Raw genomic sequence first — 18131 nt, 5'->3', positions numbered from 1 at the left:
CTTTCACATGCTGTGCTCACAAAAGCTATGGCAGATCAGGGAAAAACCTGGAATTGTGATGAAACATATATAAGCCACAATAAGCAAAACAGAAGAGTTCTGTATTTAGTAGGAAATTTTCTGTATATCAATGTAAGTGAAGAATACAAGGAATATAGGTAAGCACAGCAGCACAGTCTGACTCAGGTTTTAAGAAAGTTCTAGAAAAGCACCACTAACCTTCACTGGATATTTTCTTGCTCTAGAAGGAATGAAATTAAACTAAATCAAATGTTAACTGGCTCTTTTTTTTTTTTTTTAATTCCTGTATAGGATCATGAATAGCATACTAAACTGAAAAGCACAGAAATGCAAGATGTATCCCACTCAGAAGCTGTTTGACAAATGTTATGACATTTCATGTGTTTATGAATAGTGGTCACTGAGAACCAGTTCCGTAAGAATTTTCACTTAAGCCAGAACATTTTAGTTTCATGTTTGGGAACATGCACGTGTCCCACACAACAGGGCTGTACCCAGCCTTGCATTTGAAAGGCAGCCTTTAGTTTTTGGACAGGGAGCAGCAGCCTGGCCAAGCATCCAGACGGTGACCCACTGTAAATCAGCCCCTGCCAGATCAGCTCAGCAATGCTGGAGCAGCCAGCTAAAGGAAAGGGTCCATGGATTGTGTCAAGGTAGCAGGAAAAACAGGATCCTATTTCAGGTAACACTTGCTCTGAGGAGGACAAAAAACCTTCAGATGTGTCCTCAAAGTTTCCAATCTAAACTGCTCTACCACCAACACCGCCCTCCCACTTCAGTCAGACTCTCTGCTGACTTTAAACTTCTGTCTTTTAAACCATGTGGGAATCAAAGGTTTGAGTGGACTTTTAATTATCTTTCATGCCAACACAGGCTTTTAGAGTATAATTGAATTTAGTGGGAAGTTTAGCTTTGAGAAAAGTTAAGGAGAAAAAGTAATAACAAGAAATAAAAAAAAGGAAGGATTACTATGGCATGCACATTTTGTTCAGACTCAGAGCAAGACAAAAGATTGCATTTGCCTAATTTGCTCATGTGCTAGGAATACCATGGTTTATCACTAATACTGCACACTTTTATACAGGAAAAGGGCCAGCATACAGGCTGGGAATGGCCCCTGGCTGGAGTGTGGAGCTCACGGGGATGCACAGTTTGCTTCCCCAGCAGTGGCAGCACTCTGGGCTCAGCACCTGCTCACCAGGGAGGCAAGGAAAAACACAAACACAAAATATGAAGAGGGTCTTGTTATTCATGCAGAGGGAAGTGCCTCACTGCTAAATACTCTGGAAGCCATGGTCCTGTGTGCTGGCTTTTAGAAAGGACCTTTAACTCCATCTAATATTTTAATAAACCCATGAACTTCACAACTAAAGCAAGCCAGAGCATAAAGCCAGGGTGAAATGTACAGTGTTAGAATACTGCCCTTGGTGTGCTTTGGTCAAGCTGTTGAAAATAATGTAATCTCAACATGAAGTCATAGTACTTGTCTGGGGTGTATCTGGATGTTTTTATAAATACAAAGCTCTGCTGGTGGGAACAGTGTGTAACTGGTGAAAATACTGCAAGGACTGTAACTAAAAAACATGTAGGTTTGTGTGCAAGGAAAAGTTCTCATCGCTAATTCCACTGACATGCAGTTTAATGCAAGGGGCTCTTTTTCCAGGCAAATACAGAAAGGAGTGGAGTAGAGGAAATGCAGAGCTATATCCACAAAACAGAAGGATCCAATTGACTTCTTATGGCACCTACTCAGAACTGGAGAGGCCCAGAGAAAATCCCTGCTATTCAAAGGACTCTTAGCCTTGTCCTTTTACTACTGGGAGCTCCATGGAGCATTGCTCTGTCTCTCACCTTCTCTCATGTACCCTTCCTACAACTGCAAACAATTGCTACTACCAGACCTCTGGCTTCTCTATTTTAATGGACACGACAAATATTTTGAAAAATTGTTAGTTATCTTGAAAGTTGTGCTATGGACATCTACAGCAAAATATAACATCAATCCTAGTCTGAAGCTAAAAACTTTGATGAGTGTGTGTGACTCCACACATATGTGCATCACTCAATGGGACTTCACTCACAATTCCTGGGTTAGAGAAAAAATGCTCCTGCCAGTGTGTCATTAAGAGTCATCAATACGATACCAACAATAAATGCACCAAGATAAACTAATGGTTGCTTTTCTCACCTAATTTCACAGTAAGCTGCCAGACTGGAAAAGGCTACTGGAAGTCCTCATAAAAGACTTCCCACTTTACTACCCATCTCCTTGAAGCATCATCTCTTGCACCACCTCAGCATTATCCCAGTTTCCCTCCCTTCTCTCTCACCTCAAACACAGCCTTTTTCTTTTCACCCCACAAGAAGGACATTTTTTGTCTCAAAACTTTTACAGCCACTCCTTATGTTAAAAAATAAATAAAATAAAAAGGCACCAAAAATAGTAGGCACAAAGACTGAATTATAAGGAAATATACACAGTAAGACAAAATAAACCTCTCTACATTTGCAAGTTTTCCCTGCATTGACATCTGGACATGCAAGTGATCACTTAAACTAGAAAGAATGGGCTCCATGCTGGTATTATTTTAATGAGATTGAAGTGCCTGCTATTTGCTTTTAGGAAATGGCTAATTTAATTAGAAGCTCTGCATCTGTTCTTCCTTTTCTCTCCACTCAGTCTTACATGGAATTTACCGCACAAACAAGAAAAAATCTAAACTGAAAGAAAGAAAGCTCTGGACCCATATATACAGAGGGTGCATCAATTCTTAGGGAGTTAAGAAAACTCATCTGTGCCACCAGACACCTCCCTGCTGACAAAAGGACATGGGTCTCAGTTCTGCCCTGCTGCTATATACAGGCTATTGGGGAAAAAAACCCAGGTTGCTAAATATGCTAACCAGTAGCATTCCCATCCAGGGACATGAGGGTGTAATGATGCTATCTGCTGAACCACAGGCAGGGGCTGAGGAGCCTGCTCCCCTGCAAAAGCTAAAGAAAGAATTAACCACAGCAGTGGGATAATTCACTAGCTGTCTTCAGCTGATTCCTTCATCACAGTGAACTCACCTAACAGAGGATTTCATATAGCAATGCTATTTTGGTTTTTTGGTTCATCTCACCTTCTGGTGATGTTTCCTGCAATGTTTTTCTTCTGTGGTTGAGGAAACCCTGAATGCAATGTAGGATGAGCCACAGAAAGAGAGAGATGTTTTCTCTATAAACAGATCCCTAAGGACAGCCGGTGGAAAGGTGAAACCACAAAGATCCATGGCATGACTTCAATCATTTGTGCTCACTTACGTCCAAGGTCCATGACTTTCAGGTCTGACACGCTCTCTCTATAGCAAGAGGGGGAGGGGAAACAATATTTAACTATCACACAAGACCCATCTTCAGGACTGATTAATACCCATGGGAAGATTTCAGAACTGGGCAACATGAACCCTTCAAGATCACGCCAAGGTGATTAGCTGTGGCCTTTATTCTTACATGCTATCAGATCTCGCTGATTTTGCACTGAAGCAGCTGGGAAAGGCTTGTACCTTCACAGGCCTGAGCTGCAGCCACTGTAGCCATTGCCAAACTAAAAACTAGTCTAGGCAATAGACACAGCATGCAATGATAGACGTCAAATCTTGTGTCCAGCTTCTCCTGCTAACTAGAGAAACCTGCAAAGTCACAAGCTTTTGCTAATGGCTTAAAATGTATTGAAAATAATGCTTAGCTTTGGTATACTTTCTAGTGGCCTAAACCTGTATTCTCAAGGTTTGTTCAACATTCATGGATGTCAGCTAGAAAGGTACATTCTTTTTTCCTTTTTCTCCTTCAAAAATATATAATCCTAGAGATCCAATAGTGACATTAAATACTTTTTTTCCTTCAACACATTTTTTTACTATGCACTTCAAACTAAGCTACAGAGTTTCCAGGTGCATTAAACTTTTCAGAAACACATTGTTCATCTTGCTGGATCTGTCTAAAATACACTCTCTTACTCTTCTCCCCCGCCTTGCCTACAGTAGCAATGGGAAAATTAAATCAGCAGGAGAAGTAGTGCAGGAGGGAGTTAAGAGAGGTGTTTCTGTAAGTGTCCAAGATTCTTGTTTTTTCAGTTTCAGGTTTCTGAGAATTCCCCTAGGCTTTCCCAACACAAACTTTCTTCCTCTTTTCAGAATCATGTTCTCTTTGTAACATGACACAGTTACATGACAGTACTGCCATACAGAAAGCTTTTAAAGCAGAGTGACAGGTAATTTCTGAATGCTTTGTAGTTCATATCTCTTTCTTTTTCTTGCTGGCTCATGTTCTTCTGCTCTCTTATTACTTCCTCATCCAACTAAAGTATACACTATTTCTGCTTGGTCTTTGTCCAGCTCTCAAGAAACTGTCTTTATCCACAGTCTTAGTTGTCTGCTTTAGTGTTCATTCCCTTGGACAGATAGAGTCTCTATTGTGTCTCGCTTATTTCTTCCATACCCTATTTCTATGTGTCAAAAGCGGCAATATTCAAGCAAGAATAAACAACAGCATTGTTTTTCCAAGAAATCAAATCTAGTGTCCTCTCATAAGAGTCAGACCAGCTTTCCAAAACTTTCCTTCAAGAATTTAAGCACAGGAACTACCCTGCAATTACTGCAATTGTTTTAAACCTCGTATGGATTTTTAGCACTAATTATTAATAGCAATATTCTCCTTTTTTTATCAATCACTTGAACAATTTGTGAGTAAAAGAATCATTCATGGTGGTAAAATGTGTAAGGCAGGAAAACCACTACACCCTTCTCTGTATAAACATAAAAGAGGCCAGATTTGCAGTGCACTAGAACACTGCTTCACATTTTCAGAACAAGAATACTCTTAGCATCTGTGCCAAAATCAACACTTCCTTCCCCTCAGAAACGCAATAAAGCTATAAAACTCCAAGAAAAAAAACAGTAATCTTCAGACACATTGAATGAATTTACAGGGAAGGAAATGCACAGCCAGTTCTGAATTATTAACAATGAAATAAATTACAACACATTACAAATGCATAATTTAAACACATCTAATTTCTTGGCAATGGACTGTTTGGGTTTTTTTTCTCCTCATAAAGACAGATAGTATCTAAAAATCATTTCCCACCAGCTTAGAGGGACTTAAAGTTGTAACATGACTCAAATTACTTAATTGTATCCCACTAAATCTCTTTCACAAGCATGCAACGAAAGTGTCATTTCTTTGCTGATTCATCCAGAATCTTGGGGGGGAAAAATGCCCACAGAGATTAGCTTTCAGTCTGGCTGACTTTATATTGCTTGTTATGACATAAATATTTCAGGTAAGTAGATCTCTGGGGGTTGTAAGCAAGGAGAGCAATTGAGAGAGGAGTCACAAACTGGACCCTCTCTTACTACTCACATCACACAATGCTTTTAACTCAGGAAGCTGCTGCTGAGTGAAATTCACTTGTTTGGTGCCCAAGCACTAAAATCCCTCCAACAGTAGAGGTGAGAGATGTACAAGCCACACTGAGGCTTTCCCCAGCTAGGAATATGCATCCTGGGCATCTCACTTGCTACAGGAACTGCAGATGAGGCTCTTCCATGATCTCCTATTGCTCCAGACATCCACCCAACATTTACACTTACATCCACCCAGTGCTTACACTGGCATATGCCAGCAGAGGCTGCAGGCTGCTGAGGATGGTGACACGGACACTGGCACATGGTTCTTGCTTCCCAGCTCCTGGTTTTAGAGAGAAGATCACCTGTGCACCTGACTGCAGCAGGCTGAGCTGAATGCAAAGCCTGGCTCTTCGAATCACAGATTGTTTGGTGTTGGAAGGTATCTTAGAGATTATCTAGTTCAAACCCCTCTGCCATGGACAGGGAACATTCCACATTCTGGCTTCCAGGCTTCCATTGCAGTAATTTGTTTCTTCAACACACCATCCTCCTCCCTGACAGGCTGCCCTCCCATGAGGTTTCCTGGGCATTCAGACCAAATTTCACTCACGATAAATGCTGTTTTACTTAGTTGAGCTGACTACCAAACAGAAGCTGGGATCCAAATCACTTTCCTTTGGTTTTCTGCACTTGCTCTACAGCCATGCAGGCAGAAGGCATGAAGAGCCAGCCCTGCCTTCCTCCTCAGCAGAAAGGGTCAAGTGAAAGAACAGTTGTGCATCAACTATGTTGCAAACCCCAGAAATAAAACCAGAGGTGACAAACCCCCAGGCAAGAGTTCACTTTCTGAGCTGAAGCTTCCAGCAAAAATGTTTTAAGCTGAAAGTGTAAATTATTATAGCAGTAAAAACATCAAGTTTCATCATATATCACAATTATTCTAATTGTGCAAATCACTGAGTTAGCTAAAATCAATAAATATTAGAGATTGTCTGTATTTTTTGTGAATTATCTCTAGATCATAAACTACATTATCTGTTTGCATAGATCATGCAATAGCCCAGGCTTTAAAGCCCAACTGGTACCTAAGGTCTCTGCACCATTCCTGGGCTATCACTGGGCAACACATTAAAGTATTCAGATTCAGAAAACACAAAAAGGATTAAATAACACTGGAATGACTATGGTGCATCTACCTGATGAGGATTTGCTGACTGTTTGGGAAAATAGTCAGAGTGAAGACATCTTAAAAAAATAATAAAAAAGCACATTCTCAGGGGTGAGGAATGCAGGCTGATCTTTTGGAACCAAACTGGTTTTGCTCATACAGTTTCAAATGTTAGGACAGCTGTATCACAGCCTAACTCTGCTAGGCAAAACATCATTCTAATTCATATGAAACCAATGCAGGAATCAGAGAAGAAAAGGCAACACAGCTCTTATATTTTCATATAAAACTTCATTTTCACAAAGCTATAATTGACACAGATTTGGCTAACCCTCTGATGACCTGTCATTCAACTCACATGCAACCTGACAGCATACCCTGTACTTCCCTACAATGATGGAGCAGCCAGATCCTCATTTCTCCCTAGTTTTTTCCCACTTACACTGATTATCACAGTTGTACAAAGCAGCGAGAGAACAAAAAGGTAAATAAAACTTTCCCTTTGAGACCAAGTCAGGGACAGAATAAATTCATATTCCTTCACAGCAACCTTGTATCAAGCCTTGAAAGAAGCTCAAGTCTTAAATCAAATTTCCTAATAATAAGCTGCCATATGACTAGGAGAGGCAATTTCATGGTCTTTGCTGATTGCTAGTCCAAACCACTATGTGGACTACGAAAAGGCAAGGTTAAATTGATTCACATATTGTAATATTTAAACCCAGAAAAAAAACTCCAAACACAGAAGAGAGGACACCCAGCCCTGTTAACTCATTTGATTCTGGTCAAACACAGTGAGAACATCTTCATACCCTGCATCACCTGGATATCCACAGTGATCTTCCTACCTAGCTCCTACTGAACCATTTCATAAGACACTACAGGAAATGGCACGCTCCAGACCCCACCATAATTTTACATTTGCCCAAAAATACACTTGGCTGTGTAAGGCTTGTAGAGTTCATGTACAGGGAGGTGGGGGAGATATAAATTACTCGGCCTCACTTTTTGATTTTGCTTTGGGGGATGAAAAAACTAACAAAACCCACTCCTCATTATCTGCCTACTTTCCCTGCCCATGGTTTGTAGTCACAGTTTCTTCTGGCTCAGAAGGGGCACCAGCAGCCGGTCCAGCTCTCTGGGATCCTCTGGGGGCAAAACAGACCAGAGCTCCTGATGCCTGTTATTACAGTAATTTTATCATTACTTAGAACTGGCCCCACTCGAAAGTCAATCCTTTCCTATCAGAAAAAGAACAGGATCAGGAATCTGCCTTGTGCCTGCTAGAGAAAACAACACATGGACAGTTCAAAAATGACTTCTCCATATAGGACTGAATGGCAATGAATTGGGGTATTTCTGTGTATCAGAAATATTTTTCTAGCCCCTGTTACAATTTTAATACAATGGGTAGAAATAAGTTCTGGGAGCAGGCTGTTTGCTGAAGGATTTTAAAAAATCCATCAGTGTCCAAAATGAATAAAGGACGATTTAAAGGAAAAACATATAAAGAAAAATATAAATGGGTAAGTTTTTTCTGTTTTTAATAGGCTGGACTGTGATATGGTGCAAACACTGATGAGGATATGAGAGCTCTTTGGTTTCCTCCTGGCTATCTTAGGTGATGTCCTGCCTCCTTGTGATAAGTTTTTCCATTTAAAGCAAGGAATGAAATAAAAAGGACCGGAAAGCATTTTCAAATTTGTAACAGAAAATGCCATCTAAGGACGAGGCCATATGACTCAGGAGCAGTAAGGAAACCAAGGAAGAGAATCTAGGAAGGAAGGACAACTGATCCAAGGGGTGGCTGGGATCCAGTGGCATGGGATCAGTTGTCAGTGGGGCTTAGCACAGGGGGCTCAGCAGGAAACAAGATCTTCCAGGAGCTTTTCATCTGGAGGAAGTATCGGGGTGGTCATCTGAGAAGACAAGCCCCACACAAACACAGGCAGCCAGCAGGGCTCTGCACTCTGCCTGGAAGCTCTCGTTCTCCTCATGGCAGATGAGGAAGCTGATGATTAACGCTGCGAACAGGTGATTAGTGGCTACCAAACATGAAGGTCTCTCAGCCAGCATGCTTGACATGAAAGGTCACGTACCTTGGCAACTAAATGAGGAGAAATTCCGGTCATCTGTGAAGCAGCCTCAGAGGGAGAAGAGGTAAGACATCAACCTGTTGAGGACTACACCCTTTGTTTTCACACACACATGGTCCCTGTGGTGTGGCTGGTGCCCTGTGTCCTTATGAGACCCATGTTCTCAGCCATGGCCCAGGGTGCAAGCTCAGGTTGCAGCCTCCTCTGCAGTGAGGAATTGCTGCGGGGGCACCGCTCTGCTCTGGCAGATCACAGAGCATGCAGCAGCACGTATGCTTTATGTTCCATAAACATGCTACACTGAATTTTTTTCTCTATAAATAGTGATTCATTCCACACGCTTACATTCAGACCCTCACCAACAGCACAAATCAGAGTCATGGTGTTGGGAGCAGGATGAGACCTGCACTTCCAGCAGTTGCCATTGCTTTTCATATTTCAGCTCAAGAAACATAACTTTTTAAAAGAGCTCTTGCAGTTCCCATTAGTAGAAGGCAACTTCATGGCTACCCATCCTGTCTGAAAACATGGGCTTTTTATACCTTTGACTAGGAATCCAAAATATCCACTCAATCAGCCTGAAGTCTAATGCAAATGACATACTTAATTAACCCAAATTCTGGAGCTGCCACAACTGTAGTCCCATCTGACAGCACTAGTAGAGTGAAGAAAGAGTTTCCCAAAAAGATGAAAAGCTTTGGATAGAAATTTAGTAGCAAATGAAAATGGTACACCTTTACATTTCACTTAAACTCTTGCATAACTTACAAAAGCATAAAAAAGCAGGGAAAAATGAATAGGATTCCCATTGTAGTCTTATGAGGGTTCAGCCTCAAAGTCCCCAACCAATTTAAATCTCATGAAAAAAAAAATAAGGAAGATGAGGCTCCCTGCTAGGAATGTCCTTTGTGGCTGTGGACAAGTCATTTGGGGCTTCACATCAAACAGAACTTACCATTTCATCTCAATAGCTCTGCTTTCCATTCTTTCAAGTGAAGCAAAACCTGAAATGACCAGCTGAGGTGTGTTGGGAGTAGTTCACTGCACCTGTAAGCACTTTGAAATGCCTTCCTGTAAAGTGCAATGAGTTTCAAAATTCTTCCACTTTAGAAGGAAAAATAACCAGAGGAGAAAAATCAATTTCCTTTTTAAACCCTATAAGAATTATTACTCTGAGGGCTTTTCTGCACATTCAGAGTCATAATGGACTGAGTCAGGATGAGAATTTTGGTCTATGGCTGAGCATCTCCATGTCCAATTCCTCAGGAACAGGAGGGCTTGCTCCACAACAGTGCCCTCAGTAAGGCTCACAGGTAGCTACTAATGCAGAGCACTACTGGAACAACTTACTTTACTAGACAAGTCTTGGAATTTTCTCCATGGATAACCAATTAGTTTGTTTACCAACACCTAGAAGTGTTGAAGCAAATATTAGTTTTCTATTTCATTTCAGGATTATGACAAGCTTGCCCAGTTAACACAATTACAATTTTTCTGCACAGACACAGGTGAAGCTGCTGTTTCCTCATCCACGAACAGGAAATCCCATAAAGCCAAGAGAGATGAAAAGCAGCAGTCTGAGAAACATGTCCACTTCTGACCTATGAGAATCATTTCACCGAGTGCCAAGGTCAACAAACAACAGGATCCTACCAGTGACTGCTTTCATCTCACGGGGGGAGCTGGGTGGGAAATGGTTTTCCTGTGCTGTTGAAGTACATTTTCATGCCCTTGAAAAAAACCTGTGTGTCTGTAAAAGGATGAAACGCAAGCCAGACAGTTTGTGCTCTGTTTCTGCAAAACGTATGCGAGGAGAGGAACTCCTCCCACCCCAGAGTAAACAGCCCTGCAGATCACATCATCACATCCTTGGCACGGGAGGTGAGCACAGGGGTCTGACCCCAGTCTTCAGCTGGCCCCAGTGAGCATCCTGACCTGTGGGGCAAGAGTTTCCGGGGGCCTTCTCTTTGCAGCTTGTCCTACCCCTTTGCATACCCTCTGCTTGTGCACCACACTCCATGCTGAGCTGCCTGACCTATTCCTAGGAACACTAACAAGGTCTGATTTTACTGGAAATTGCATTCTTGACAAGGCATCGCCACTCAAGAAACAACAAAAATCTTTTGCCACCTAACTAGTTCTGCTTTGAAATGCTACCTTCCCAATATGCTGATCACATCTCCCCTGTTTGTTTCTCTCTGCTATGCCTGGTACTGAACTACCAAAGAACAAATCTAAAAGGAAACAAATCTAAAAGGAAAATAAAAACCCAAACTGAAAAAGTGCACAGCTCTGCTGCTCTTTGATAAGCTGTAGATCAGAAAGTAGAAGTGATAGCTTTTGCACACAATGGCTGATAACCCCCAAAAGCACTCAACTCCAGCCAGTAAACGGGGAGAGATCTCGTTAATCAAGTCCTGCCAGGCGTGGGAAAATCAGAGAAGAGGAAGGAAAATGAACAAGGATAATATGTGCTCCTCCTTATCCACATATCTATACTGGCTTCCCAAGCTCCTGTTGCAATTGATGTTTGTTCACATTTTCTAACCATGGCAAATAATAAACAAGCTTTAAAAAAATATCTAAATGACTGGAAAGCTGCAGCCTAGGAGAAGGAGCAAAAGCTGCCTACGAACACCAACCAGGCAATACAAGACCTGCTTTGTTGCCCATCTACCACTCATAGTTATGAGAGATGATTAAAGCCCAGATCCTCCTGTCCACAACACTTAAACAGCCACTCACATGAAGCTGATGGCAAACTCCAGCAGGACAGTATTGCTAAAGAAAGTTCCAATGCAGTATGAAAATCTGAAATTCTTCCTCTCTTTATTAGGCATGCTAATCCATCTGGTATGAACACATCTGCCCAGTCAAGAAAGACTTCTGAATTTTATGATTAGGCCTCAGTCCTGCCTGTAACCCAACAGGAGAGTAACACTAGGACCTCAATCTGTTTAAGTACTTCAACATATTTTTACATTTCCAAGAGTAAAACCTTTAATTTAAAGGAAACTTTAAAAACCCAACTGTTCAGGACACTGGCTGAGGTCCATCCTGAGTGTTGCATTATGTATATATTTTATCTCTTCTAAGTCACTCTGTGACTTTCAGGAAAAATCTTGTACTTTAGTTTGCTACATCAAACCACGGTGGTGCTGCCCTCCCCTGCACAGAGCAAACAACCCCTCTGAGCCCTCCAGGCTGGCATGGCTGGGGGAAAAGGGAGTGAACAGGCAAGCAACTCCTCACAGCTGCTTTTGTGTGGCTCACTGGGGATCTGAATGCACTATTGATTCCGTAGCACTAAAACAGATTTGTAGCCCCTGCGTGTGCAAGACAGATATCTCCTTCAACTCTAATCTCTAGCAGCTGTCAAAGACTTAAATGGCTTGGAGCTGCCTGGCACGCCAAAATCAACGAAGATTTTAGGTCTGCCTGCCTAAGAGTCAACCCATGGAACAGGAACCAGTGGAAGTCACTCTCCTGTCCTGATCACAGGTGGACTAAGTTTCCAGACCACATCAGTAAAACAGATTAGAGAAATCAAATGAGTGCACTCACCAAGAATCCATGCCACCCAGAAACCCACTTGCCCCTGTGGTTTCTTGTTGAGGATACACCCCCCCAACAATTTCAACAATGATGAAAGTGCAGTGGAATTACTCTTCTGTGAAACCTCCCTAAAGTACTACTACTGTCTCACCATAAACTGCAGTGCTCTTAAAATGAAGGTAACTAAAATTTACTTGGCAATATTGAGGCAACATCATCACAACTTACATCTTCAGATACCTGTCTCTTACTGCTCCTGATTGAAAATTTTGGTTTCAATCAGGAAAGAATTCAATAGTGACTTTTTTCCTTGAGGTAAAGCTAGAAATTCAGCCCAGTTATTGCCCATTATCATGCAGCCAAGTGACCACAGGCACCACAGTTATCCTTAATCAAGATACAGGCCCCTCCAAGGCAAAATTCTCTCACAATAGACTTCTGCACTTAAAGTTTGGTCACTATTTTTGTGCAGGAAGTTGAACAGAAATTTTTAACCAGCCCATCTGTTTCCTTACCTCTGCTTCCCGATGACTACCTTGAAACAATTCTAACACACTGGCTGCCGGGTGAAACCTTCAACAGGATGGTAACATTTATTGGAAATGGTCCAATTTATCTTTCATTCAATGTTTGACAGGTGAGAAAATCATGCAAGGTTTTGACTGGGATGGTGTGACTAGGAATATAACAGAGTTAATCTGAAAATGATGTGTTAATACTAAAACTATTCTCTAAAATGGCCATGAAGAAAAAAATAAAAGGGGAAAAGAGAAAGTTTGTTGCACTGTCTCCTATTTGACAAAACATTCCCACATTAACGGCAATAAGTACATTAAGGATAAAGTTCAGCTTTCAGTATTAAAGTCCACAACAGGATTTTGTTGTTTTTTGGGGCTTTTTCCAGTGGATGTAAAGGAAACAGGCATTGAGGGAAAACAGACATGCAGGAATTTCACAGGAAACTTCAAACCTTGCTGAAGTTAATTTAGACTCTACATCCTATTATTGTGGGAAGAGACACACTCTGTTTTTCAGTAACTAAAACACACCGGGTTATCCTAACATGCCTCCAAACAACATTCCCAAGAAGCTCGTACTTTCTTCAAAAAGTTGTAAACAGTCAGGACTGCTTTTTTTTGGGGAGGGGAAGAGAGAAAGGGCCCGCAACAGTTCCACTCACTCGCTATTTATTTATTTTCAACAGTCTGCTTACACATAAAATGTCCTGGAGCTAAAAGCAACCAGCTGGGCGGGTTACTAGCCGCGCTCCTGGGCGAGGTGCCAGAGCTCCTTCCCTTTCCCTACGAAAGGGAAGCCTCCGTACTTATTTATTTAATAACGGGGAAAGAAGGAGCCCCGAGCCCCGGGGGAGGTGGGAGGCACGGCGGAGCCTCTCGCCCCCCGAGGGCCGCCGAGCCGGGCAGTGCAGAGCGGAGAGCGGCGGCCCCTCCCGTTCCGCTGCGCTCCGAAGGAACGGGCCGGCGGCGGCGGCCCCGGCACCGCGGGCACCGCTCCTCCGGCCCGGGAACCGCGGCCCGCCCCCCGCCCCCACGGACCCCCGGCGGGAGCACCCCGCCCCGCCGCCTCCGGTACTCACCGCCGGCCGGCTCGGGCAGCGTGGAGACCGAGGTCTGGCCCATGGCTTGGCCGGGAAGCGCCCACGCCGCCCGCGGGGCGCGCAGCCTCCGCCGCGGCTGGTCCCGAGGGGGCATCCCGGTGCTGGCCGGGCCCGCGCTCCCCGCCGGCTGGCGGGGGGCGGCTGCTCCGGCTGCGGGCCGGCGGCTGCTGCCTGTCATCCCCCCGAGCTGCCCGGCACCGCCGCGGCCCCGGCCCCTCGCCCCCGCCCCGCCCCGCCCCGGCCCCGCCCCGGCCCCGCCCGGCCCGGGACTGCGCGCCGCTCCCGCACCGGCCCCGAGCGGGGCAGCGCCGGCATCGCAGGGGTCTTGAATAAATTAAACAAACAAACAAACAAACAAAAATACAAAAAAACCCCAAACAAAAATACCCCTTTAGCTACGAGGACTTTCGGAAGGGCTTCCCGCGCTGCTGGCGTCCCGGTCCCTGCTATCCCCGCTTTACTCCACAGCGTTAGTCCAGACACGGAGTTATTCCCACCCTTTCTCATCCCCTCTAAAGGTACAGGGGAAACTTGAGGCAGCCGCAGGGAGCGATCCCATGGCCCCGCTTGAGGTGCTTCACTGTTGGGAGCAGCTGTCAGGGCTGCGCTGCCGACACGAGTGGAAGAGGAGTGAGCTCCCGGGCAGGGCGTGGGATCCTGGCCAGGCTCGCTTGGCTGTGGCTGAGGTCTGGAAAAGTGCCCGACCCTCGCCACACACGCAGATACATAATCGAAGACATTCACACAGGTACATTCATCGAAGACAAAAACTACTTTTAGTTTTGAAAGAAAAATGGTAGTCAAAGACAGCAGTATCCAGAAAGCACTCTGCCATGACAGGTGACAAGAAGGGATAGAAGCAATTGGATAAACTTACCGGGAAGATGGCAGGAAACAGATATTGTGCACACAGCACTAGAGCAAAAGGAACAATGGATTAATTTGTCTTCCTTAAAGCATAAGCATCATCGAAGCAGTGATACAAACTTGATGCTAGATTAAACAAATTCCCACTGGTGAAAAAATAAAGAGAGAAAAAAATACACCCCACCCCCATCCCCCCCGAAACTTGACCACCTAATAGCTATTACTATGCAGTATCTAGAAACAATCAGGGAGATGCATATATATCACAAGAAGACATTGGAGGCTCACCTAAAGAGCATCTGTTAGCAAGACACAGTGAAATTACAATTTCCCAGCGGTCTGGAAATCCAAGAGGAAAATCCTAGAGGGGTTGATGTCTGGCTAGCTGATCTTTGCATGTGTTGGCACTGTGGTGGTATTTCAAGAGGTGGAGAAGTGTGTTAGTGTTGGGCCTATACCAAGGACACAAAAGGAGCACAAGAAGTATCTGCTGCCTGTGTGGTAGGCAGAAGAATTATGATTGTCAGCCAATACTTGGAGAATACAACTAATGCTAGACTTCATGTTTTTTTATAGAAAATAGGTCCCGGTAAACAGCTGTTTCATTTCCTCATTTTATATGATTATGCATTAAATTGCTAGAAGCTTGAGTGTAATAGACTTCTGCTAGGTACTTGATTTAGTAAGAACAAAAAAACTGAGTACAGCACAAAATTAATAAAGCACAAACAGATGAAGATCTAAATGAAAAGCAGATCAATTGTCCAAGCAGCGCTAGCGTTTAATGAGGATGTTTCTGTTGGTGAGCTGCAGGGAGACTCTTCAGAGTTTTCATCAGGAATCTAGAGACATATTACTTCAAACAGCTTTTAAAAGACTAAATAAATCACCACTGGCAGCAATTTTAGACAGAGTAAATATTAACAGAGTGATAATGAGAGCAAGGCAGTCACAGAGTTATCTGGATTATTTAATAGAGTCAGGTCTTTCAAACAAGTATGTTTTAATAGGGTCAAAAAGAGAAAAAGTCAGACTTGCAGGATGGAACAACACAAGCTACACGGCCGAGGAATGTATCTCTGAAAGTCACTCCATATAGGAGCTTGGAGAAACTCAACATGAGCTCCTAGTGAGCTGCTGATGGTAGACAAGGGATTGATATGTACACACAGCTGTCCAAGTAGAAAAGGGTAGGTAGAAATCATTACATCTTTATGCTTTTTACAAGACAAAAAGTGCTATCCCGTATCCAGTTGTCCATCCCTTAAAAAGACGCTGTGTGATGTGAGAGAGCTGGAAAGAGATCCACAAGATAAGATGGAAACCACAGAAAGCGATCTCCAACAAAAGGTGTGAAAAAATCCAACGCACTTGGGACAAACAGACACATTGCATTTTAACTTAACAGCGCCCTTGCAAGGAAAGAACAGCACTGCAAAACTCCTGGATGTTCAAGCACTGAAGGAAGGACTCTCTGTCTGACACCCCCAAACCAAGGTTCCATGCAAAGCAGGGTGTTGAAGGCAACCAAGTGGGGTTTATGCAGAGAACAAGGCAGAATTGTGCAGTGGGAGACAAGGGAAAGGTAGATGGCCTAATGGTCCCTTTGTCAACCCAAGGAAGGGCTTCCAGAAGGGCAGCTTGTATAGACAATTTCTGTCATTAATTTCTCAGGATTTTTTTTGCATGCAATTTGGCACGTTCATTTTTCTTACGTTGAAAAATTATTTTTAAAGGCTTTGTTTTGAGAAACTCGAGTTACCTCTTTGGAGTCACTTGTAAACAGGAACATAAAAGTGTTCCTGTCTGCCTCTGGTGAATCTCATTAATTTTATCAAAGGAAATTGTGTTCCCCTCCTGCGTAAAAGCCCAGTTTACAATGCAAAATTGTATACCATCTGTCTGCAATGATTCACGTGAAGTAATAAAATCCTCAATTAGTGAGCTAAATAATTTAAATTTAGTTACCACATCCTTCATGTAATTGAAGTAGTTACCAATTTTTTTTTGGTTTGGTTGTTGAGTTTGTATCTGTCTTTTTCTTCCTAAGTTAACTGATGGTTGGCAGCTTTCTTTTCTATGAATAGTAAGGGAAACTGGGCTGTTGAAAGATATATTACATTTCTCGTATACAGAACTATATTTATGTATAAATAAATACATACACAGAAGGGATTCTAACATCCTACTGACATTCACATGTGAGCATCCACACAAAATACACACATTTAATATTTGGTTTTATTTTGCAGTATGATAGAGGTGTTCTCATCCATGCATTAGGTTTCTTGCCATGTTGATAGTTGTAGAACAGTTGAAAGTTTAAGGATATAACAAATGATTCTAGCAGAGATTTGATATTACAATTATGTAGATAAAATACACTTTTATTTGGTATACTTGTTTTTTAGGGTGTAGATGATCTTAGGATATCTTAGGCTGTATATTCCACTTTGCATCTAAACAACTGAAAGCATCACCAATGGGGCTCCTTGAACCTGTGTCCCAGTTAGATTTGAGATTTCAATGTGAGTAATAATGTCTGATTGCCTCATGCTACACACACAGCCCTTCTCTTCTTGCCCAAAGTTACTGTGTTGAGTACTGTAGTGTCTCTTAAAGAGACACTCTGCTGATCCTCAAGAACTGAAATATTCCACCAAAAGGGAAAAAATATTATGAATTTCAGAAGTGTTTGTAAAACTAGAATGTCTCACTTGTTGAAACAGCTGATACGAGATGTCTTCATGGAAGATGATGTAAAACTTCCAAATTTTTCTAAAGTCAGAATGACATAATATACACAATAATCTATCTCACATATTGAAAGGGTAAATTCCTTCCCCTCAATAAAACATCAAAGACAGGTCTATTTCAGTGTGTTTACTATACTGGGATGATGGATGGCTTACAATTTGTAGGATGTTGTTGCCTGGTCTTTACAGCTCTGTAGGCTCATGTAAAGAGGCATTTTAGAAAGATGAAATTTTATTACTATTCTCGCAGTTATCAAGATTAATTTATGTCCCTAAATGTAACAAAAGCTATGAGGAGTCTATCACATTTAATCCCAGGATTCATAATGCAGGACTGGCAAATGTAACAGGAAAAGACTACTTTCAAGGTGCTTATTAAGAAAAACCAAGGGGATGGCACGGAGTCCAGAGCAGAAATGATCCAAACAGGTAATTTTTTATGTGGTCCACCCACTCACAACTCCTGCCAGTGTGCAGAACTGCTGGGAGATGAGCAGCATGGTGTCTGGCAGGCTGCAGAGCTGAATGATACAACAAACAAAACAAAGGTCATGGAATGGAACAAACACAAGCAAGAAGCAAGGTCATTTTTTCAGTTGTGGTCACAGTAAGGTTTGTAACAATGACACTGAATTTGTACCTGCCTGTAGAGAACCT

At 42.7% G+C, this 18131-nt stretch overlaps 1 protein-coding gene across 3 annotated transcripts in view; it reads right to left on the bottom strand.

Annotated features, from left to right (window-relative positions):
- PHACTR2 (phosphatase and actin regulator 2) overlaps positions 1-18131 on the bottom strand; it is a 128328-nt gene that overhangs the window by 58068 nt on the left and 52129 nt on the right. For 2 of the 3 annotated variants that reach the window (XM_014263608.2, XM_014263609.2), the window contains exon 1: positions 13831-14000. The exons of the other annotated variant lie outside the window; for it this stretch is intronic. In XM_014263608.2, coding sequence (XP_014119083.2) covers positions 13831-13945 — 115 coding nt within the window. In that variant the 5' untranslated portion in view covers positions 13946-14000. Of the gene's footprint in view, positions 1-13830; positions 14001-18131 lie in introns of those variants that run through there. 3 annotated transcript variants of the gene reach the window in all.

The sequence above is a fragment of the Pseudopodoces humilis genome, chromosome 3, assembly GCF_049639895.1.
Source record: "Pseudopodoces humilis isolate 2021_Gansu_Grassland_sample_001 chromosome 3, ASM4963989v1, whole genome shotgun sequence".
In the NCBI taxonomy this organism is placed as follows: domain Eukaryota; kingdom Metazoa; phylum Chordata; class Aves; order Passeriformes; family Paridae; genus Pseudopodoces; species Pseudopodoces humilis.
This window is presented reverse-complemented; position numbering and strand designations above follow the sequence as displayed.